This window comes from Mustela putorius, unplaced genomic scaffold (assembly GCF_011764305.1).
Source record: "Mustela putorius furo isolate JIRA1106 unplaced genomic scaffold, ASM1176430v1.1 tig00003901_pilon_pilon_pilon, whole genome shotgun sequence".
NCBI classification, from domain to species: Eukaryota; Metazoa; Chordata; class Mammalia; order Carnivora; family Mustelidae; genus Mustela; species Mustela putorius.
Genome location: NW_025422049.1, coordinates 16,053,762 through 16,079,362, shown reverse-complemented (window position 1 = coordinate 16,079,362; position 25,601 = coordinate 16,053,762). Strand labels below are relative to the sequence as shown.

The 25,601-nt window shown below is 38.5% G+C and overlaps 1 protein-coding gene across 2 annotated transcripts in view; it reads right to left on the bottom strand.

Moving 5' to 3' along the window:
* The window catches only part of AMMECR1 (AMMECR nuclear protein 1), a 111,293-nt gene that overhangs the window by 12,217 nt on the left and 73,475 nt on the right, over nucleotides 1–25,601 (bottom strand). For both annotated transcript variants that reach the window (XM_004769060.3, XM_004769059.3), the window contains one exon: nucleotides 10,363–10,477. In XM_004769060.3, the coding sequence (XP_004769117.1) occupies nucleotides 10,363–10,477 (115 nt within the window). The remainder of the gene's footprint in view (nucleotides 1–10,362; nucleotides 10,478–25,601) is intronic.

Below are 25,601 nucleotides of genomic sequence, written 5' to 3'. Positions count from 1 at the left end.
AATATATCTTGATTATACCAGAGTTGATTATTCAGTTTGGGGATTATGCATCCCCAGCCGCACCTGACCCCATCGTCTTTCCTCCTGTCCATTTCTCTGTTTGCTCACTCTCTGTCAGAGAGCATGTGGGCACACACAGAGACATACATGCAAATTAATCAATTTTGCTACATCGTAAAAGGTTTGGTAGGAGAAGAGATTATAAATAATGGCTAAAATGAAGCTTCTAGACTCTCTGCAGATTTCATTTATCCTCGTTATCTGGTCCCTTGTTAGAAATGTGGCTTCATTTACAACTTTTATCCTCTAATGCAGTGACTCTTGACACAGGACTGTTTAAAAAGTGCCCCCCTCGCACCCCATTATAATACATATCCATATTCTGCTCCTCACAACTGCATCAAATTTGATAGCCCCTAATCTGTCTATAAGGCAAGTGTTCATCCTGTAAGCCACTAAGAGCACTAGAAAAGGGCCTTACTGTTATTTGTGAACCCAATCAACAAGCCAATAACCTCGGATACGCTCAAACATGAAAAGGAGTCATCTGGCTAAAAGTATCAGTGAGCATAAAACATGCTCTGGCTAAGTCAAGTAGGTGCCACATGAGCCTTGGACCATTTGGATCCACAATTACCTCCACAGTCCTGACCCTTAAAACTGAATCTGCCCCTGATCACATCCTGACCATTAAAACCAATTGCCTCCCCAGGCTCATCCTGTCTTAGCACATGCCCAGTAAGCCCCAGTCTTCCCCATTTAACAAATGTTGGGTTTCCTTTGTAAAACAGTATGGCCCTAGCTCACTCCACTGATTTTTCAGTGGGTTCACCTTGAATTTTCGTGTGTGTGTGGTGTGTGTGTGTATGCGCATGTATATCAGGAAGTCAAGGAATCGAAAGTGGTTTGACATGTCTTTGTTATCATTTGGCAAGATATGCTTTGCAATTAACAAAGTAGCCAGTCACTGGTCATTCACATAAGACTGACCTGCCAGACTCAATATGCCAGTTCCACTGAACTGAATAAAAGGACTCTGTTCCTAATGAGAGGAGCTCAGGATATTTGGCACACCCTCTAACCTTTAGAGGCTGGCATCATAGAAGATACACATGCTCTTTCACAAAACAGCCCATGGTACCACAGACAGAAACAAACACTGCATTGGACAGCCCATGGGTCTGACCCAGAGTCTGGAGTTTCTTATATTCTTGGGAGGAAACAGCCATATGTGGTATTTCTCCTAGAAGCCCCAAAGCCACAATGCGACACGTTCCACTTTCTCCCTCATAGCCCCACAGAACCTTCTGCCCACCCCCAACTCGGCCTTCTGAAGACGCTGACTCTTCTCCCAGTGAAAACAAATTCACCATAAAAGAGGAAAATATTCCAAACTTGGGCCTGCTCCAAGTTTATCCTCTTGAATAATTCTTTTTGGGGCAAGAAAAATTAAGATTTTAGTCATAAAGGCTGATGACAATTTGTACAGATCCTAATGAATCACTTCCCTCAATCGCAATCCTACCAAAAATAAAAAAAAAATAAAAAAGTAGACAACATATTGTCCAGATCTGCCCATCAAATCCTCAAAATTGGGAATTTACACCACCTCAACCCACCCACCAATTTCCTAAGTCTGAAGTTTGGAAGGTGCCCATCTGATTAACAATGAACACTTAACAATTGTTAGCACTTAACACTTCAGAATCTCACCAAATAATACATTTAAAGAATAACATTGTCAAAAATCACTTTTTGGGCTCAGTAATTTTTACTTCTGTCAACCTCACCAACCACAAACATGCATATTTTTTTCCCGTTTGGAAAAATAGTACATGCATATTACTGCACACACACACAAAAATCTCTTTAGAAAAGTACAAAGGGGAAAATAAAGATGGCCTGCCATCCTAGGACCACCCAGAAACAACTCTTGCTTAGTGCCTTAAAAAATAATCTCCTGAGCCAACTAGGACAACACCAAGGACTATCCTGTTGGGTTGTTTTGAGTCTGTTATCTGACCGGTGTCTATAGCGGTCCTCACTTTCAAATCTCCTTTGAGTGAGATGCTTCCAGAAACAGAAGGAATAATGGAAAAATAAGTCAAAGACGGTAACAGGGTAACCGAGTACAAAGCCACCACTTGAGCACAAGTCACCTTTTAATATATTCTACTCCGAAAACTGCTTCATCGTCTGTGTCAGCGGAAGTTATTTTTTCTATTGTTATTTTGTGACAATGACCTCAAAGACCTCCTAGACCCAAATGCATATGTACTGCTCTTCTCTCAAATCTCTGCAAATGGGTCACCTTTTGCTTTAGAAATTAGTTCAATCTCCATGGGCCAATTCTTGCCTTTTGCAGAGCTTACCAAAGGGCCAATTAGTGCCAAATTTGATTCATGTAGGAGACTCAGACATCTTGTCTATCAGGAACACAAGCCTGCCAATTTATTTCACAAAGGCCACCAAACAACAATCTGATAACATTTACTTTAACTAATAGCAGACACACAGCTCTATGATACCTAAACTAGCTAATAATCACCCCTTATGAACTTTTAAAGAATTAGTTAAGATTTTAAAAATAAAGCACAGCTAATGATGAAGTGCTTTGAAAGGCTAGGAAGCCAAACATGTTTATGTATCATGTGCAAGGAAAGAGACTGTTCTTAGCTGAGGTTTTGCAGAGAACAAGTGATAGCTCAGTGTGCAATTAAGGAAAAAAAAACCCTCAATTCTCTGTAATGATTAATTATAATGAGCATTCCTTAAAATCTGAACATCCTGAAGCTTTCCAAGGAAAGTTCAGGCAACACAGGTGACCTTTAAATAAAAAGCCTGCTTTTCATCAAAAGTTAGAAAAATGCATTCCTACCATTTTTTAAGGGGATGAGGAAGGGAGTGAATTTACACACAAACTCAAGTTAGGAAGTGTTCTTAAAACCTAGACACGGGAATCAGTTTGCTTTTCAAAGGTTGCGGGGGGCACCTCTTGGCCAACATATTCAAGGTGAAATAATGTTGTTTGTCTGATAAGAAATAGGAGAATGTTATATGGGTTAAACTATACATGAGTATCTAGCTCAATGTAGTTTTGCTCCATCTACAAAGAGATTTGTTCCTAAAAGATTACATATGTGTTGCATTTGTGTAAATGGATTAATTTTGAAGTCACCAGGAAGGTAGTAAAGAAATCCTAGAGTGAGTACTTCTGCGAAGCAAACTATCTTTGTCAAGTGAACAGTCACTCCCTAATAGCTTAATTTAGATTTATACATATAATGTTGACTTAAACCAGGGGATGATGCAGTAATAGAACAAGGCATTGGCTGTTAAGAATATTTTGTCTTCCTGAAGAGAATTCTTTTTTTTTTTTAAGATTTTATCACAAGTAGGTAGGGAGGCAGGCAGAGAGAGAGGAGGAAGCAGGCTCCCCACTAAGCAGAGAGCCCAATGCAGGGCTCCATCCCAGGATGCTGGGATCATAACCTGAGCCAAAGGCAGAGGCTTTAACCCACTGAGCCAGCCAGGTACCCCCCTGAAGAGAATTCTTTGGTGGAAAGGAAAGATGGGATGTCAAATTTCAAAAATTGGACTGTTTTTCACCTTGGTTGCCACCTTGCTATTTTAAAAGTTAGGGACGTCTTATGACATCTTAGTGGTTAGTGGTGATTTGTTCTCAGGAAGTAAAATGAAACAGAAGCCATTTTAAAAAGGGGGGAGTCACAGAATCACACTGTGTCAGCCTCCAAAGAGACCATGGGTATTATTTAGTCCAACTTCTCCAACGTCCTGGTGAGGAAACAGAGACCCAGGAAAGAGCAGAGTATAATACAACTACTAGGGAAAGGGCTGGAAGGGTCTGTGGATTTGGCGGAAGAAGCAGGGAAATGCTGCCCCCGTCAACGAAACAACATGGTGGGAGAAAAGCAGGAAGCAATTGGAGGAGGCTGGAGAACATACTGTGCAAGCCCATTTTACCAACAGTACCAAAAGCTAATGGAAATTTCCATGTGTTAAATCACCTTCTAGAAGTTACTTCACGTTGTTCAGCTTGCTTTCTCACTAGGTTTCTAATACACTGAAGTGTTGATTCACAGCAAATTCTTACTAGATGGTCAGGAAGCTTGAAGTACTCCTTTCTCCAATGTTCCACAGTACTTGAAAAAAAAATTTCTAGGGGCGCCTGGGTGGCTCAGTGGGTTAAGCTGCTGCCTTCGGCTCGGGTCATGATCTCAGGGTCCTGGGATCGAGTCCCGCGTCGGGCTCTCTGCTCAGAAGGGAGCCTGCTTCCCTCTCTCTCTCTCTCTCTCTCTGCCTGCCTCTCCATCTACTTGTGATTTCTCTCTGTCAAATAAATGAATAAAATCTTTAAAAAAAAAAAAAAAAAAAAATTTCTAAATAGAGCACCAGAACAAAGACTAAATTATTGTAACAATAGCGATATCTTATACAAAAATCTCAGGGTCCTTCAGAAAATACCATGAAAAGCATTTTCCTAGATATACAAAGCCTCCGCAGCCCCGTATATGTTTTTTTTTTTCCAAAGGTCAGAATCTTTTTTTTTTTTTAAGATTTATTTGAGAGAAAGAATGAGAGCAAGAGAGAGAGCATGAGCAGTGGGGAGTGGCAGAGGGAGATAGAGAAGCAGACTCCTGGGGGAGCCTGACGTGGGGCTCAATCCTAGGACCCCGCAATCATGACCTGAGCCGAAGGCAGCCGCATAACTGACTGAGCCACCCAGGTGCCCCAAAGGTGGGAATCTTAAAAGAGAAGCAAAGCATGGTGTATAGCATAGGGAAAAATCATGAAGGGGGCGGTGGACAGAACATATACGACAAGAAGTCATTTCACTGGGTGAGTCATGCTAAACATCTGTGTCTGAATGGAAACTGTTTTCAGTGGTACATTGAGAGGAGCTAGAAAAATGTAAACCTTGAAGGGGTAAGAAGGAGATCATGACCTTCTAAAATATATGAGAGATAATGACAGTAGTCAATTTACTCATCTCATCTATTTACGCTCCTGAAGGTTGTTACAAAAGTGCACTATTATTAACTGCAACCGAACATGTCAGAAATGGACCTGTGCTCACTCAAGAGGTGTGCTTTTTAAAGTGTGTGCAGCACCCCCGAGTACTGAGAGTTGAACAAGCTCATGGACAATGACAGATGCTTGGGTACATTAGGGACAAAGCTAGACTAGGGGCTTGGGGTCTAGCTCTGTAGTCCAGGGATAGGTTTTTGATATCATATAAGAATCATGCTGGCCCGCCCCACCCAGCATGGGTTGATTTCAAGTGTTGGGTGCTAGAAAGGAACAGTCTGTCTTAGGGCCACGATGCGCTCCCCAAGTGACAGCTGTATACACAGTTGAGATAGCAGTGATCCAGGGAGCTAGATAGAACTAAAAGTGCCTTATGGCTCGTGAAAAATGTTACCGATCTACTAAAACATGATCTAATGGTCTACTTCCGATTACAGAAAATGTATCTTCCTCATGCCTCCAAAATGATCTGTTCTCTAAAGCACAGAAATAGGAGATCCCCGATGACAATTTTGAAAATACTTTGTCTTCTAGGCAGTAGACTGCAATGTGAGCTCCCCCTGTAAGATCACAGGTTGTATACTGGCTGTATACAAGTTCCTCAACAAGCAAAAAGCTTACTCATTTATATCATCTTGCAAATGAGCAGTCACGAGGTAACACATCTAGCATCACCCTTCAGGTCAAACTCCGACTGTTGTAATGTCCTTGGTTTTAAATCCTTTCACATCTTGAAAAACAAACATGACTCCCAAATCATGTGACTACACCAATTCTAGCCTATAGATTATTTGAGAGGGATTCTACACACTGCAAGAGCTTTTCTTTCTTTCTGAAGCACCATGCCTGTCCATCATCCTGTCATATGGAATTAAGAGAATGCTGTCGACAGAAGAACACCTAACCACGGTCATAATTTTAGTGTCCAGACACAAGGCAGATCACTTCCGATGTCACCCGGGCGGTACAATTTTCCTCATCTAACAACCATTTTAGCCTGGCAGGTAGATATCTCAATTTACCACTTAATGAATTTTTTTCTCCTCCAAATCATTCAACTCTTCATCCTTCTCATACCTACCAGGGCAAGAAGTAGATCATGATGGGGGCAATGATGAGCAATTCTTAGGAGGGCGGGGCGGGTGTTGCAATTTGTCGGTGTGGTCTTTGTGGATGGTTTTGCTGTTTTTAATCACTACCTTGAGAGGCTACCCATAGACGCTCATCTTACATGTTATGATTCTTATGTTGAGGAAATATAACATGGAGGCATTACTGATCATTCTGCCAATTCAATCTTGAAATGAAACCAATTACATCCACTTGTGAAACCATTTATCAGACGTTCCTCATGTTATCAAAGAGAAGCATTCTAGCCTCTAAATTAAAGTCTGATTGCTATAAATCCTACCTTCCTATTAACTTCCACTCTACAAACAGAGACATGTTACCAAAAGAGAGGTCCCGGACAGGATCAGTTAAAAACCTTGAGGAAAAGAGAAAGACAGTAGCCAGCCCTGTGGTGGTTCACTTGTTTCCTGATCATTTGAAAATTAAGTGGCTATGACCACTGGTCACGTCCCTCATCTTCATGACCACAGGGATGTCTCTCTTGTTACCAAAGTGACTCACCTCTATGCTTTGGGACTTCTAGACTTTGCTCTCTTCTGCTTTGATCTGGGCATTTTCGCCTCTTTAATTAGGAATTCTATTGCAGTAACACGCTTCACCAGTGGGGGTCAACTCTCAAACGGTACTTCTACCAGAAAAGCCCTAGGTGAGAGGCTTCTGTTAATATCAAACATACCCGTTACTGATCTCTGCCTTAAAAATTCTCTATTAAAATTCTGTCATCATCTCCTGTTTCCCCTGTGGCATCAACATATAGAGCGCTGTACATTTCAGGTTAAATTTAGACTTAACTTATGGTGAATAGGGTATTTCATTCTTAGAAGAAAAGTTGTACCTATTTGTTAGCCTGAAATTTCTCAAAGTGAAATGTATCCTTTCATGATATAGACTGGACCCCCCCTCATAAAGGAAATTTGCAATATGAATCATTAACTGATAAAGGTAAACCATAAACAAAGACTTTTCCACAATCCTTTTTAATAATGACTATATATTCAATATGATCTCCGTTACATGAACAAATAGGCATATTTATTGATACAAAGACACAGAAAAATAATTTAAAGGAATATTCCAAAATGTTAACAGTGGTTATCTCAGAACAGTGTAATTACAAATGGCTTGCCTTTCTTTATAATTTTTTTAATTTTCAAAGTTTTCTTCTTCAATAAATTAGAATTACCATACTATTATGGACAATAGGTTTAAATATACATGCAGATGCATATATGCCTTTTTATGTGATAAAATATACATCATGTAAAAATGCTTTGAAAGTGTACAATTCAGTGGCATCAAGTACATTTGCAGTGCCATACAACATCCAGTTCCATAATTTTTTCATTACCCTGAATGGAAACCCTGGACCCATTAAAAGCCGTCACTTCTCATTCAGCCCCTCCCCCAACCCCTGGCTACCACTAACACAGTCTATCTCTGTGAATACACGCATTCTGCATATTTCATATAAACAGAATCATACAGTATGTGGCCTTTTGTGCTTGGCTTCTTTCACTTAGCATAATGTTTTCAAGGTTCATCCATGTCACTACTTCATTTCTTTCTATGGCTGATTAATATTCCATTGTACAGATATCCCGAATTTGGTTTATCCATTTATCTGTTGATAGACATTTGGGTTATTTCTACCTTTTGGCTATTATGAATAGCGCTGCTATGAACATTGTGTACAGGTTTTTGTTTCAATATCTGTTTTCATTTCTTTGGGGTATATACCTAGGAGCAGAAATGCCTTGACATATACTTTAAAAGAATGTTTTGAATTCTACTTTGGCATTCTGTGTTTCAAGTAACCAGTGCTTTTTCAGAACTATTAAGGATGACCCTTATGACATCATCCCCACATGATAATACCATTCCACTTGTAAGAACTGACTATGGTAATTTTTTAAAGTCCAAGTCACATTCTTGTACTTAATAAAATGCAATTTTCACTCTTACTCTTTGGGAACAAATTCTCTTATGCTAAACACTTACAACCATGACAAACTAACTGAAAAGGACAGTCTTTCCCTCTTAGCATAGCCATTCTAGCAGGACCTAAAATTCACTTTCAAACACTTGTATGTTAAAAGCACAAAAATATATTTATTTTTGTTGTTGTTATTTTAATCGGAAAGCATCACTAAATAGACACCAATATTTAAGCCTCGAGGAATGTATTAAATATACAATATACAATGTATGAGGGTTAATTTTAGCTGTAGACAGTGCTTGAAGTGGGCTTCAAGCAAGATGATGGTGGTATACTCTGTGCTTGCTCATATTTATTGAACTACTATAGAATCCTCCAATTTTTCCTTCCCTCCAAATACATGCATGCATATTTATGAAATATACATTCATTTACATGTCAAACATGCTCACATGTTTGCATGTGCAACGCCCCCCCCCGCCCCAACACACACAACTGTACTTCCAACTCAGTGGTGGCAAGCAAGAGTAGGCGTGTTTTTGTAGCTTGGTAATCTCTAGATTTCAGGCTTTACCCTGTTATGACCCCACCCCCCAGGCACTCTGCAATTCAGAAAGCAGAAATAAAATTCTAGCTAGAGAAGAGGAAGCACTGGCCTTAAAACATTAAAAGAACCACTCAAATTTTAATACTGGTTAATAAGTAAGGGATATAATTTGGGATCATTTAAAAATAAAGTATTGAGGAATGTTTCTATGACATGGGTAGATTTTAAGAAAAATTCAAATAGGAACAATGAACTTATAGAAAGCAATCAGGATTTTTAATTCTGTGAAAATTTTTACCCAATCCAACTTTGCTAGGTTCAACACTATCAATTAATTTTATTTTTCCCATTACAAAACTTCCCTGAATGTTTTCATATTCTGATAATACTCCAAAAAACCCTATGTATTCCAAAACTCAGAAGAAGTCTTTTATCCTACTCTGGGCAGAATGTGTTTTTTTTAAAGCTTTGGCCTAACAACAATAATTTATATCATAGGGATTTTTTCCAATGAAGGTTAAGAACCTTAGAAATGTCTTATTCTGTATGTGGAGAACTGAATGGCAGTGGAATAAGATGTCCAAAGTCTCACAAAGTCTCATGAGCAAATCGCAAATTAAAATTCAAGTCCAATTAATTATCAGGACAGTGATCTGTCCACAAGGCAGAATATCTCAGTTACCATGGGACATGGTCATTCTAAAAAGTCAGTAGAATTAAAACATGTTATAGCATAAAGATATAGTCATGTCATTTATGAGTGTTTATGCGAGAGAATGCTAAGCGCATTACTGAATTCCCATTGTTTCATTCTTGTAGTACTTCTTCCTTTATGCTTGGTACATACTTCTTTTCTCTGCCATTAGACTGAAAGATGCTTTATGGCGGGGACCAGATTTTAGGACTCTTGTGTATGTAGCCCAGTGCCTTGAACCCAGCAGGCATTCAATAATGTATGCACAATTGTGTGCGAAATTTCATAGACATACACTCGACTATCTCCCAGCAACAAGCAAAACAAATCATGCTGATTTGTTTGTTGAGAACCTCTCTGAACTTCCTTAAAAACCCAACACCACACACTAAAGAATAAAAAATAAGACTAATCTAGGCTACTTCAATCATGACAATGCTCAGAGATCACCGAGATACAACCTTAATATTGTTTGTTAGCGGGTTTAAGTGCATAAAGTAAGGTAGCCAAGAATGAATTAACATGATTTAACTGCAGTTAATGGACACCCTGTTCTGTATCCACATGCTGATTTCCCCAACTGGCATATTATCCTCACTCTTTGGCTCCTTCCTTCTGAGAAGTTTCCTCTGAGCACCTAACTGCTGGGTGGCAGTTACACCGAAGTACATTAGAATGGAAATAAGAGGAAAAATAAATTCCAATCAGTCCTTTTCACTACTTATTAACAGCTTTTATGGGTGCTGTGGTAAAGTAAAAGGACAAAAATAAACAGCAAATTCAGTTTGGGGATTAAAGCAACACATGGCGCTTTGCCTTAAAAACAAAACAAAACAACTCCTTCACTGATATCTCACTGATCAAATGTGAGGTTTCTTTATTCACCTTCCTCTCCACCTCCACTATAATAAAGAATGGGCTGAAAGAGTTGTTTCCTGGGCCTACTTTTTAACATTTACTCAGGAGTTACCTTCATTTTTCTGTCAAAAATTTCTATAGTCTTACCTCCCAGTCCAAATAATTACAGACATCTTCAAAGTTAGTGAGCAGAGACACTGAGCAGAACAGCCGTGGCAACTCATCCCTTGTCATTGGGGGGAAACGGCTATCTTTAAGGGCACTGTTGAAAACAAAGCAAATATTAAAGCAACCACTAGATATGAGAAAGTCTGAATTTCAAATGCAGACATTTGAAAAAGGTAAGAGATCAAAAAAAAATTCAAATGTATTTAAAGGCCCCCAAAGATTTTAGAAGTCATTTTTTTTTCATTCAATAGACTGTTTATTAGCCAATCTTGTAACCAATTGTAAAGAGCGAATCATCAATTACATTTCCTGTACAGTCATTTCCTGGTGTACTTCCCTATTACTTGTAGAATCTGAGACTATTTTTTACTTACTTTTTGAGAAGAATAAAACCTAGACTAGTGGAAATTTGTAGGAAGACTTCTAGATCTAGGGCTGATGGGAAAAAATATGTATATAGTTAAAAAAAAGTTCATATTAGGTTGTCCATTACCATAGAACAGCACTCAAAGAGTTCAAAAAAGATCAAAATTTCATTTTCTTCAAGCAAAGGAAATCAAAGAAAATTAAAATAATCATGCAAATTACAGACTAAAAATACAAGGATTTCAGGCCCCCTATAAAGGATAATTCAACATATGATTCAAAAATTGTGAAAGTACAGGAAATTGGGCTAATCTAGGCAATAAAAGTATGATTAGGAGACCATTAATCACATCAATGGATTTCTGAGTACATCAACTCTGATTGGATCCTATAATCAAGGGTAATATACTACAGTGCAAAATTCTAGAAAAACCCTTACTATAAAGGACAAAGATGTTGGAAGACCATAATTCTTCCTGCAATAGAAGAAGAGACAGAAAATACGCAGACACACACACACTCACACACAGAGGCACTGTGTGTTTCCTATACTTTTCAAAGAAACCAGTTCCTGGTCAAGAAAAACAAACATACCTCTGATTACACTTTATACTAATGGCATTTCTGGCATTTGTGCCATGGATATTCAAATTCAAATGTGCTATATAGCAGCCAGGCTTAGAAACTATTTTCATAGATTAATCAGTAGAAATTACAAACTTAGTGCCAACAAACTGCTCGAGTTTTAACAATGTTCCATGGCCTTTAGAAATCATTTAATTCCTTTTTCAGTGACTTCCTCATTGCTGGAGTTTCTTTTTTTTTTCTCCATTTTTCCATCTCTTCCTTTAGATTCTGAAACACTTATTTTATTGTACAAATGTAACCCCTGTGTTTGTGAGTGTTTTCAATGCATTTGGGTGCTTGCTCTATCCTACTACACAAAGGAAAATGCTTATAGACAGATATGTTCTATATATGCTATAATGTTTTTTTCCCATTCAAGGAGCCAAGATTAACCAAGAAAATCAGGACATCTGTGACAATTTATACTCTGAGAATAGCATTTCACTGTTTTATAATTTTTTGAGCATCCAACCCTTTTTTATTATTTTTATTAACATATAATATATTATTTCCCCAGGGGTACAGGTCTGTGAATCATTAGGCTTACACATTTCACAGCACTCACCATATCACATACCCTCCCCAATGTCCATCACCCAGCCACCCATCCCTACCCCCCTCACTATTTTATAATTTAACGACATACATTTTCCTACAGTTTGGCCTCTTTTATTTTCCTGTTGGCAAATAAATTTTCATAAAGCATTTTCAAGTTCTCCCTCAAAGCCAAGATAAAGACCTATATGTGTATGTATAACCAATACCCTCTCTCCTAACAAACACAAATACTGAACAGAAACAAAAGAACTTCCAGCCGCTGAACTGAAACTAAGACAAAAGAATCTCATGCATAAAAACCAAAAGGCTGATCACACTTTCCATCTTCTTGCTAAAAAGAAAGAGAGAGAAGGAAGCCTTATACACTTGAATAATGTAAAATGTGATTTTCTTAGAATTGTAGATTTTCTATCATGGTAAAATATACGCAACATAAAGTTTACAGTTTTAACTATTTTTAAGTGTACAGCTCTGTGTGGATAAGCACGTTCTTGTTGTACATCTATCACCAGCATCCATCTCCAGAATTTTTACCATCTTGCCCAACTGAAACAGCATCCATTCCATACTAACTCCCCACTCTTCCTTCCTTTCAGCCCCTGGCAAAAAATGTAACTTACAGACACTTTTCCAATTTCAAGTAATTAGAATAATATAGTTGCTAATGTTTTTGTCATATAATAGCTTATGGAGACAGAATTCACAAACCAATACAATTCACCCATTAATGTATCCAATTGAACGGCTTTTAGTATATTCACAGAATTATACAAGCATCGCCACTCTCCAATCTGAAAACATTTTGTCACACCAAAAAGAAGCCCCATACCCATTAGCAGCCAGGCTCCTCTCTTCGCTCCCCGCCAGCTCTTGGCAAGCGTTAATCCACTTTCTGTTTATGGACTTCCCTACTCTGGAGTATTTCATATTAGGAGAGTCCTACAATATGGGGCCTTCTGTGTCTGGCTTTTTACCGGAATGTTTTGGAGGTTTCATCCATGCTGTAGCATGTATCCATACCTCATCTTTTTAACTGCCTAATCATATTTCAGTTGTGTGGCTTTTTCACATTTTAGGATCCTTCGATCTACTGAGAAACATTTGGGTTGTTTCCACTTTTGGAAACAATATAAATAATGCTGCTATAAACATACATGTATGAGTCTCTGGGTGGACAGAGGTTTTAGTCTCTTTGGGGTGTAGATACATAAGAATGGAATTGCTGGGTCATACGGTGATTCTATGGTTGACTGTTTCAGGAACTAACAAACTGCTTCCCACAGTGGCTGTACCTTTCATTGCCACCAGCAATGTGTGAGAGTTCCAATTTCCCCATATCCTTACCAGCCCTTCTTATTGTCTGCCTTTTTAATCAGAGCGCTAGACCTCCTTTAATAAAGAGAGCTATAAAAATCTCTCTCTAGCATTTTCCAGTCAAACAATACACATCCTGAAGTTGCCATATGGTTATTTTCTCAACACTCTGAGGTAAGTTTATTTTGTTTAATTTTTTTCCTAGCAAGCCAACAAAAGGTAAATTTTAGCTTAGTGCAATTCAAACTATTTCAAATCAATGAGATTCTCAAGTACCTAAAATATAACTCCCATGATATGGAGCCTTGTTGCTCAATCATTCTGGGCTTAAAAAAATAAAAAAAGAGAACAATGCGTAAGTGGGAGAATACTAGCATGGCTAATAAGAGAAACTGACAATCAGGACGCAAATGTTATTAAGTTCAAAACTGAAATAGTGAAGGTACATTAGTCATGATGAAAACAGTCTGATTTTACAGAAACAGTCATTCAAACAAGACATTTAATTCTGAAATTTTTTTTGTAACTCTAAGTAACTTTTCATTAAATTCATGAGCATAGAAAAATTCCCAAACGTAGGAAGCCCTCAACAGTTCTGAATGCAAATTCCTAGGGGGAAAGAACTAGCAATGAAAGCCTAGCAAGGATTTAAGGGATTATTAAAAAAAAAAAAAAAAAAAAGACAAAAAATGCAGCTGGAGTCTGACCTCAGAGCTGCTAGGCTGGTGTGGATAGCTGATAAACAAGGTTTCAGCCTCCCTCAGCCCTGCTTCCTTTAGCATATAGAATATGCCATGGGGAAGCTGAACCATGCCTCCAGAGTCCGGAAGTGACTTGCTTGAAATGACCCAGCAAGTTAGTGATGCAGGTGGGGCCACAACCCTAGTTCTCTGACTCAAGTCCAAAATACCTTCTAGGATCCACACTTTAGTTGCCACTTTTGAATGGATTTGTATTATTTTTAATTTTAAAATTAAATGTTTACCTCACTTGGCAATTCTGATCTCATTCCTGTAGTGCCTCTGCCTAAAGAAGATAAATAATAATTTAATAGCATTCATTAGTAGCCAAAGGGTAAATAGAGCCAGACTTCCTGTCTACTGGAAATCTGTAGGAGCAAAAAGGATTTTAAAATATTAATACTGTCCATGGAAAACATTTCATACCAAAGTAGTGTCTGGCAATTTATACTCTATGCTGCCTAAGAAACTGACAAACAAGGAGATCTTGTAATAAATTCATATGAAGTTCTCTTTGCTATAATAGGAAGCCATTTTCTAATGTTTAAATATTGCTGAAGGAGAGGGGGCACCTGGGTGGCTCAATCAGTTGAGTGTCCAACTCTCTATTTTGGCTCAGGTCATGATTTCAGGGCCACAAGACGGAACCCCGTTTCGGGCTTTGTACTCAGTGAGGAGTGTGCTTGGGATTCTCTCCTTCCCTCTCCCACTGCCCCTCCCCCTCTAAAAATAATATAAATAAATAAGTAAATATTGCTGGGGGGAAGAAACGCACTTATACACAGAACCAGCCAGCTGCTCCATCACCCATGTGATGGATGGGTAAGGTTTAAACAACAGTTTAATTCACATACCAAATTCAAATATATTCAATTCAAATTGGCACCTCACCAAGAATATATTTTACCTAATTGAGAAGCAGCATTAACATCTGTCAAAGTTAATATCTAATGTTAAATAGCACTTTAATGAAAATGAACATTTAAAAAAAGGAATTAAGAGTTTAGCTATCAAAGAATCAAAGTTTATGACAATGCCTGGAAGCTATGAGGGGGAAAAAAACAGCCAAAAGGAGGCAAAATCTTAGCTGTTACAAGACTCATCATAAACAACAGAGCAGGCAACGGAAATGATTTAAATGAATCTAGCTAGCTAGCCATTTACTCACTCATTCCTTCATTCCATCACTTTCTAAAACTTCGATGACTTTAATCAGTTAAGCAGTGGAAAGTTACCAAACTGAGAAAGGCTTCACATTCCAGGCCATCATTTTTCAGGACAAGGAAACAAAATCAAAATTAAAAATCCCTTTTAGGGGGCGCCTGGGTGGCCCAGTCGGTTAAGCATCCAACTCTTAATTTTGGCCCAGGTCATGATCTCAGGGACCAGAGATTGAGCTCTGTGTCGGGCTCCCTGCTCAGCGCCGAGTCTGCTTGAGATTCTCTCTCCCTCTCCCTCAGCCTCTCCCCCTGCATGCACTCTCTTTCTAAATCAATCAGTAGATAAAATCTTTTTAAAAATCCCTGTTTGGATAGGTGAAGAAAAGTAAATCAGACATACATTAGTCTGAAATTTAAAAAAAAACTGTTTTTCACAAGGGGTTTCAATCCTCTGGAAATTCTGCCATTCCTCATCAGAGATTCTGGAACAGAATGCACACGTGGCATGTCTGAATTTCGGAAACTTAGAATACTAGAATCCTAAAGCCAATTCTGAAAAAATTATCCACAGCCTCTCCTTCACATGAAGTAACAATTTTAGTTTTCCATTATGAGAAAAAAAATGATGGATGTAAAACAGAATTCCAAAAAGTGACCATTTATCAAACCTAAGGGTAGAGAACAACAACAAAGGACATGATTCCGTTAGGTTAAGGAAGGAGGAAGGGCAGTGACCCAAAAGGAAATTTTCAATTGTAAGCCATTGGTAAAGTGTCCCATAACTGGGGGATGTTTTTCCCCTTTAGAATAATAAATACAAGCTACTTAGTGCTCAATGTATATAAACATTAAAACATTAATTTTAATATACATTTCAAAATGTGGTATGATGGGTAATTGATGGGGGACAGAAGAAAGGACTAAGGGATGGAACAAAAGGAAAGGAAAGAAAGGAGGGACCAAAAAAGAGAAAGGTATATATATATACAAAGAAAGATGGAGAGGAAGAGGGGAAAAAAAAAGCAAGAAAAGGAAACGGGAGGTGAAAAAAGGAAAAAAGAAAAAAAATAGACAACACACACACACACACACACACGGACAAAAAGAGAAAGCAAGGTAGAGTAAAAGGTAGGAGGGAGGGCGAGCAAAAGTGCAGTAGGTCCCACAGGTTTTCCTGTGTTATTTGGTTCCCATCTTACAGGATTCACTTAGGCTTTACAGTGTTATCGTCTGCTGCCCTCTGATTAGCCAGCTTAAAAGTCTTGAATTGCTCTAATCTCACATTCTTAAAAGCCTTTACTCTCTGTCATAGCTACAGCTGCCCACCAGGAGGGAAGCATACCCTTCCGGCCGCATGCTGTGACAACCACAGCAATATTGTCAGGGATCTGCAGCCTCACCACGAGTTCTCACCTCGCCTTTAAATTGGGAGAATGGGTTGTGGGTCTGATTTAGTGGAGCACAATTAAAACTGGAAAATACAAAATACATAAAGAAACAGATGGCTACATGCTTAGTGTAGATGGCAGGTGTTCCTCATTTCCCTCCATGTAATGTCCACAATAACGCTCTGTCTGCAGATTTTCTGCATCTACTCTATCTTGGTTTTAGAAATGAACTACTAGGAACAGTTTTGTTTTAATTATTTTTCAGATGAAAAGCTACTGAGTACAATGAATGCAATTTAATTTTCTCTTTATGACCCAGGTTCATCTTTTTTTTAAATTGAGGTACAGTTGACATACAATATTAATTAGTTTCAGGTGTACAACATAGTGATTTGACATTTAGATATACTGCAAAATGATCACCACAGTAAATCTAGTTACCATCTGTCACCATACAAACTTACTACAATATTATTTACTATATTCCCCATGCTGTACAGTACATCCCATGACTCCTTTTATAACTGGAAGTAATACTTCTTGATCCCCTTCACCCATTTCAGTCTGCTCAACTCTCCATTCCCCTCTGGCAACCACCAATCTGTTCTCTGTATCTATGAATCAGGGTTTTGTTTTGGTTAGTTTGTTCTTGTTTTGTTTCTTAAATTCCACATATATAAAATCATATGGTATTTGTATTTCTCTATCACACATACAATACTCTTAAGGTTCATTCATGTTGCACAAATGGCAAGATTTCATTCTTTTCAAGATTTTGGTTTTTTTATGGCTGACTAGTAGTCGTGTGTGTGTGTGTGTGTATGTGTGTGTGTGTGTGTGTGTATGATCTTCTTAATGTATTCATCCTCTGATGGATACTTAGGTTGTTTTCCCTATCTTGGCTATTGTAAATAATGCTGCAAAGAACATAGGGTTGTATATATCTTTTTGAATTAGTGTTTCCATTTCTGCCCAGTAGTAGAATGGCTGGATCACATGGCAATTCTATTTTTAATTTTCTGAAGAACCTTCCACAGTGGCCATACCAATGTACATTTCCACAATAGTGCATAAAGCTTCCTTTTTTCCCACATCCTCGCCAACATGTGTTACTTCTTGTGGTTTTGGTAACAGCCATTCTGATAAGTGTAAAGTGATCCCTGACAGGTGTAAGGAGACAACTCATTATGGTTGTAATGTGCATCCCCTGATGATTAGTGATGGACAGCATCTTTTTCTATGTCTTCTGGTCATGTGTATGCCTTCTTTTGAAAAATGTCTATTCATATCTTCTGCTTATTACTTAAAAGGACTTTTGCTGTTATTGAGTTGTAGTGAGTTCTTTATATATTTTGGCTATTAACCCCTTATCAGATATATGATTTGCAGATTTCTTTTTCCATTCAATAGGCTGCCTTTTTGTTTTGTTAATGGTTTCCTTTGCTGTGCAGGAGCTTTTGATGTGTCCCATTTGTTTATTTTTGCTTTTTTTCTCTTGCCTTTGGAGTCAGATCAAAAAAAATATCACTAAGACTGATGTTAAGGAACTTACCACCTATGTTTACTTCTAGCAGTTTTATGGTTTCAGGTGTTATATTCAAGTCTTTATTCCATTTTTAGTTAATTTTTGTATATGGTATAAGATATTGGTCCAGCTTCATTCTTTTGCATGTAGCTGTCCAGTTTTCCCAGCACCATTTATTGAAGACGTTGTCCTTTCTCCATTATATATTCTTGCCTCCCTTGCCGCAGATCACCATACATGCACAAGTTTATTTCTGGGCTCTCTATTCTGTTCCACTGATCTGTATGTCTGGTTTTGATTCCAGTACCATACTGTTTTAATTACTACAGCTTTGTGGTATAGTTTGAAGTCTGGGAGTATGATACCTCTGGCTTTCTTTTTCTTCCTTAAAACTGTTTTGGCTACTCACGATTTTTGCTTTTTGTTTTGGTAGTTTCACATAAACTTTAGAATTACCCTAGTTCTCTGAAAAATGCCATTGGAAGTTCGATAGGGATTTCACTGAATCTATAGGTTGCTTTGGGTTGTATGGGCATTTTAAAAATATTAAATCTCCCAATCCATGAGCATGGACTACCTTTGCCCTTCTTTGTGTCTTTTTCAATTTCTTTCATTAATGTTTTATAATTTTCGGTGTGTGCAGATCTTTCACCTCCTTTGTTAAACTTATTCCTAGGTATTTTATTATTTTTGATATGATCATAATGGAATTGTTTTCTTGATTTCTCTTTCTGATAGTTCATTATGAGTGTACAGAAATGCAACAGATTTTTGTATATTAATTTTGTATTCTGTAACTTCACTGAATTCATTTATTCAAACAGTTTTTGTTGTGGAATCTTCTGGGTTTTCTATATATAGAATCATGTTATCTGTAAATAGTGACAGCTTTACTCATTCCTTTCCAATTTTTGTGCCTTTTATTTCTTTCTCTTGCCTAATTGCTGTAGCTAGGACTTCCAATACTATGCTGATTAAAAAAAAAAATGGGTAGATTAGGCATCCTTACCTTGTTCCTGGTCTTAGAAGAAAAACTTTGAGCTTTTCACCATTGAGTATTATATTAGCTGAGGGTTTGTCATATATGGGCTTTATTATGTTGAGGGTATGCTTCCTCTATACCTGTTTTGTTGAGAGGTTTTATCATAAATGAATGTTAAACTTTGTCAAATGCTTTTTTTGCATCTTCTGAGATGATCATAGAATTTTAATCTTTCACTCTGTTAATGTGGTGTATTAGACTGACTGGTTTGCAGATTTTAACTGGAATAAATTCCACTTGATTATGGTATAGGATTCTTTCAATGTACTGCTGAATTCAGTTTGCTAATATTTTATTGAGGATTTTTACACCTATGTTCATCAAGGATATTAGCCTGTAATTCTTTTTTTGGGTGTCCTTGCCTGGTGTTGGTATCAGAGTAAGCCCTCATAAAATGAGCTTGGAAGCTTTCCCTCCTCTTCAATTTTTGAAAGAGTTTGAAAAGGACAGGTGTTAAGTATTCTTTGAATGTTTGTCAGAACTCACCAGTGAAGCTGCCTAGTCCTATACATTATTTGTTGGGACGTTTTTGATTACTGATTTGCTCTTCCTACTAATAATCTAGGACTCAGTCTGTTCAGATTTCCTGAACATCTTTTCATGATTCTGTCCTGGAAAATTGTAAGTTTCTAGGAATTTCTTCTAGGTCACCCATACTATTGGTGTATACTTGTCCACAGCAGTCTCTTAAGATCCTTTGTGGTTCTGTCATATCAGTTGCAACTTCTCTTTCACTTCTGATTTTATTTATTTGAGCCCTCTTTTTCTTTTCTTGGTGAGTCCAGCTAAAAGTTTATCAATTTTGTTTTATTTCAAAGAAGCTCTTCTTGGTTTCACTCACCTTTTCTATTATCTTTTGGTCTCTATTTCATTTACTTCTGTTCTGATCTTTATTATTTCCTTCCTTCTACTAACTTCAGGCTTGTTTTTCTAGTTCCTCCAGGTACAAAACTAAATTATTTGGGATTTCTCTTTTTTTCTGAGGTAGGCCTGTATGGCCATAAACTTCCCTCTTAGACCTGCTTTTGCTACAGCTCATAGATTTTGGTATGCTGTATCTCTATTTTCATAGAATGGTTAAGACCTTCTATCCTGGAGTCAGATATACCTGCATGTGGATCCTAGTTCCATTGCTTACTAGCTGTGTGATATCTGGGCAAAACTCTTAACCTCTATGAGTCTCAATTTCCTCATTTATAAAATGGGGATGCTAACACTACAGAGGTACTATGACAAGTAAATAAAATAATAGTAATAACACCTGTGTAAGTGCCTTGCACACACTAGGTGCTCACTAAGTAATGGCTGTCAAAGAACTTTAACTGTAAGCTTATGCCCACAGCCCCCATATCAGGGCTCGGGGAAAAGGAAGGGAACCCCAAGAATAAGAATGACCCATCAACCTCAATACGGGGGAATCTGATCCAGTTATCTTCTCTAGGAATTAAATGCAGTCATCTCAATAATGGTCACTTTTCCTGGCACGGTCTTTTTTTTTTTTTTTTTAAGATTTTATTTATTTATTTGACAGAGAGAGATCTCAAGTAGGCAGATCTCTTTTCTTTCCTCTTTCTACTCTAGTAAGGTAAGGAAGGATGAAAGAATAGTAAAACACCATAAAGAGGAGATGAAAGAAATAAATGGGGTGGGGGAGATAAAACACTAACACAGAGGCCAAGAGCTGCTGCCTCCACCAGACACTGGAACAGGCCAGGGTGCAAGGCAACTACAGGTGTTTACGCTCTGCCACTGGGTCAAGATGACCTGTTCTCTTGAGCACTGGTTTTAAAGTTAGAGCTCAGCTTTTGCACAGCAGATGGATGATAGTGACAGAGAAATGTGCAAGATCCACTGTTTGCTTCTGTCTAGGGTTTTAACGGTAACCCTGAAAAGCAGAATGGGGGTTGGGAAAAAAGCCTAGTGCTTCAACCCCCTCACTGCTTAAACAGGCAATGGTTTTGAATTCGTTCCTGGCTTTGTATACTTTCCAATGGCATATTTCTCTAAAATGAAGCATAACTACATGTCTGTTTTTAAGGCTTCTGCAACCTGCCTTACATGGATTGCAACAGAACTATTTTTTTTAAAGATTTTTATTTATTTATTTGACAGACAGAGATCACAAGTAGGCAGAGAGGCAGGCAGAGAGAGAGGAGGAAGCAGGCTCCCTGACGAGCAGGGAGCCTAATGAGGGGCTCGATCCCAGGACCCCGAGATCATGACCTGAGCCGAAGGCAGAGGCTTTAACCCACTGAGCCACCCAGGTGCCCCATAATGGAACTATTTTAATTTTTATCACTGTGTGATATCTTTGGGGGAAAAGTATCAATCATTCCTATCATCTTTGTTTTATATGATTCTTCATAGTTTCCAAAGGGTCTTCACATCTTTTAGCCTAGCTGACCTTCAAAACAGCCCCATGAAGTAGACCAAGTGAAAGCTACATTACATTAGAAACCATAATAGGTGTCCTTGAAGAACAAGGTCCACTATAGTCATAGAGTCATCCAATGTCAGCGCTACAAGCACTCAAGAGATCATCCACTATCACTCTTCATTTGACATTTCGGGGAACTAGAGCAGAAAGTGACTAAACTCTGCATCTCCTGACTTCCATCATCCCCCATCCACTGACCTCTCACATATCTGTTGACCTACTCTGTCTTAGTCCAATAACATTCCAAAACGGATGTTCAACGAGCAAAGAAGAAAATGCCAAAGGGCACCAGGGAAGAGCTAAAACAGTAAAGCAGTGAGCTTCCCAGCATAACTCAACACTAGCAGGCACGTGGCACTTGTCTTCATGCTGAAGCCATGCGGAATTTCGAAACTGAGCAGATCAGGGTTGGGGAAAGAGCAGAGCACCGTGATGGTGGCAACTGTAGTCTTCACCAGTCCCCTCCTTACGTTTCTAATTCACTCCCTCGTCTCACTTTATTCTTACACACCTAGTAGGAGTCGCTTTTTTCCTCATTATGCTTCTTCTTCTTTGCTCTTTTTTCCCCCTTGCAGTCCATCCATTCTGTCCCCTCAATTCTCCCTAATTGCTGAGCTACAGAGAAGGAATGTTCAGCAGAAAAGTTAGACACTTTTGTTTTTGTTTTTAAATAAGGTATTTAGGGATGCCTGGGTGGCTCAGTCAGTTAAACATCTGCCTTCCGCTCAAGTCATGATTTCAGAGTCCTAGAATCAAGTCCTGCATCAGGCTCCTAGCTCAGTGGGGAGCCAGCTTCTCTCTCTGCCTACCCCTCCCCCTGCTTGTGCTTGCTTTCTCTCTCTGACATATAAATAAAATCTTTTTAAAAAATAGGGTATTTAATGCCCTTTTATCAAGCTCTAACAATGAGAGAATCTGTCCCTGTTGTAAATGCTACTCACTGCATGTTCTGGTTGTGTGTATATAAATATGTCAAATTAATTTTTTAAGATTTATTTATTTATTTTAGAAAAAGAGAGAGAGCATGCATGTGAGCAAGGGGAAAGGCAGAGGGACAGAGAGAACCCTCAAGCAGTCCATGAGTAGCTCAAAGAGCCTGACACACGGCTCAGGGCTCAATCCCAGGACATTGAGATCATGACCTGAACCAAAATCAAAAGTCAGCCATTTAACTGACTAAGCTACCCAGACACCCCTAAAAATGTAAATTATAAGCTGGTTAGGGAAAGATGACCTCCATGCCCATTTTCAAGTAAATATCACAATGCCACACATAGACTGAGGATGAGAAGAACCCATGGTTTTTGATGTATTGCTAACCTCTCAGACTTCAGTCCAACGTACTTTCCAATCCCTTAACTTGGAACTGATTTTACTTTGTTCCTTTCAACAAATATGTTTAAAAGTGAGCCTGATCAAACAGAAAAGGGTATTTTAGCTCTCCATCTCTTGATTGGTCATATCTGATAAACCCAATTTTCAAAGGCAAAGAAAAATCCCACTTGTATAGTTTTCCATTCTATTACCATTAAATATTACCCGATTCTCCCACTGAAAGGGTCCTACGCTGACTTTGTTTCCATGAGACAAGCACATGGGGTAATAAAATATGTTGGAAAAGCTTTGCACTACACTGCTGAAATCACAACTGCTGATTCTGTACTACAGTACATATTAGAAAAACCACAGTAGATACAAAAAGGAAACGGCATCATTTGGGGATGGAAAAAATGCAATGGATAAAAGCCATGCAATTTAAATCTCTGTCACGTGACAAAAGCTCTATTTCCCCCACAGCAGCAGAACTCGCCACGGAAAAATGGCAGTCCTAATGATTGCTGGTAGAAGAGAATCTCTATGAACATGAGTTCTTTCATTCAGCAAATATTTATTCAGTGCCTGCTATGTGCCAAGCATAGGTATACACCTGGAGTGTGTTCAATAGGAGTTCTGTGGGACACCTTACTTCAGAGAAGTTTCACTGCACTACCTTGACATGATGGCACTTCTAGGCACAACCCAGAACAACTAATGACAAGTGCAGATCTCATACACTAAGTCACATTTTAGAGATGTAAAACAAAAACCAACAAGAGAAGGAGGGGAGCACCTAAATTCGCAAGGCCCTACTACTTTTTGCTTTACAGGTATAATCCTCTTTGTAAAAGCCAAGCTACCAGGCTAATGGCCAAAACGCTACAGAAACTCAATGACTAAGTTTTTGACTCCTTCGTACCCACTTGTGTGTTATGGGTATAAGGTCATTAGACCATAAACTCCATGAGTATGGCAACTGTGTACATTTTGCTCACCACTCTATACCCAGTGCCTAGCATTCAGTAGCTGGTGAGTAAATATTTAATGAGTGAAGGAAAGCATAGAGGAAGGTAGTCTCGAGTTTCATATACATTTATTGGTAAGATAATAAACACTAAAATGGCCCTACTGGTTTTACTGTATTAAAGAGCCAACATTGCCTTAGATGCCAAATATCCTTTTATTTATCAGCTTAAAAGAACTCTCCACTGAAATGTGTTTTCCCCTGTTTGATGTCTATGAAATGCTGTTCATTTAGGTGGTAACTGGCCTTTTTAGTCTTTAGTTAAATTACTGTGCATTCACAGTGCAGCACAGTTTGGCAACCTTTTTCCATCCAAAACTCATAGACTGCTATAAATAGATAATAATTCACTTCCATGATAGAGTTAGCATTGCTCTGATCTCACAGGCCTTCTCCCCTCCCAAGGAAAACACAGATGCTTTGCATCCTGAAGGAGCTCAATGGCCTCTTATGTTTGTGGGATGATTATCACTATTTTGTTGTAGTTTGAAACATATAGGGGCCCATATTACTAGTCTATTTTTATGCCTTTCACACCTTCTTATAAAGGAACATCTTACAAACTGGATGAATCACCATGAGCAAGGGCAGGCATAGAAAAAAAAGCACAAGGTAACAGTCTCTCTAAAGGAACACGGGCCTAAAGAAAAATCAGACATTGGTTCACAAATAAAAAGAATCCTTTACAAAATCCTGTGCCCACTCTTCTGGTTCTCTGTGGGATGTCGGGGGAGAGAGAGTCCAAAGGGAAAAGGGGACCTGATGAAGATCAACCCTTGGAAGCTATGAGAATGATCTAGTGGCAGAAGAGCTGACTCTGGGGAAGACCCATAGACCTCTCTCTGGTGGGCTGTCCCCGAGTATTTATCAGCTTAGAGGATCTACAACGCACCAGGCTGAGAGGGGTTAAAGTATTAGTATGCACCAGCACACATTCTCTCAATCACATTAGACTTTCAAATTCCCAGGTCTGGTTTGCCTTTTATAAGGAATAATATTGGTTTAGAATGCTGCTCAGAGCCTGCTCCACAAACCTGAAAGACCAGGTTATAGTACCTCATTTTCCTTCACTAGTGCCATGCCTTGTCCCTCCCCTGTGTAACTAAAAGCCACTTCTTAGATGTTGGCAAACAGCACTGAGGAAGCTGAGAGAATATTTTCTGTGGACTTAACTTTCCTGGAAATAATTATCAGTGATGGAAAGCAAACTCTTCGTAACAGAATACAACGTCATTAATTTGTGCTCCACTAATGCAAAATTTGTGCTAATTCAAACAGACCTACGCTGACTGGAAAAGAAGGGTTTGCTATGCTCAACAAATCAACCTCTCAATTAAGGTTGTGAGGGAAGAAGAGAGAGCAACTCGTTTCAGGACTTTAGAATTAGCCATCTCTGTGCACAGTGCTATCATAATTATGAATCTTCTTTTTAGATTAAAAGGCATCTCTCTGGAAGATGGCTACTCAGTAGTACCCTCTTCACCCATTTTGAGCTATCTGTGGCATTACAACAAGCAAAGCTACTTTAAAAAGTTCATTCTTTATTGATCATACTGACTTCCTGCACTTATTTTGAATTAGGGAACTTCTATATCCACTTCCGTGTGGCTCATTACTCGGCTATGGTCAGAATCACACGGAAGCACCTATATGTACAAGTCTTATGGTAGGTCATTAACTGACTCAAAAATATGGTGCAGGCCTCCTGACGAGTTCAGTC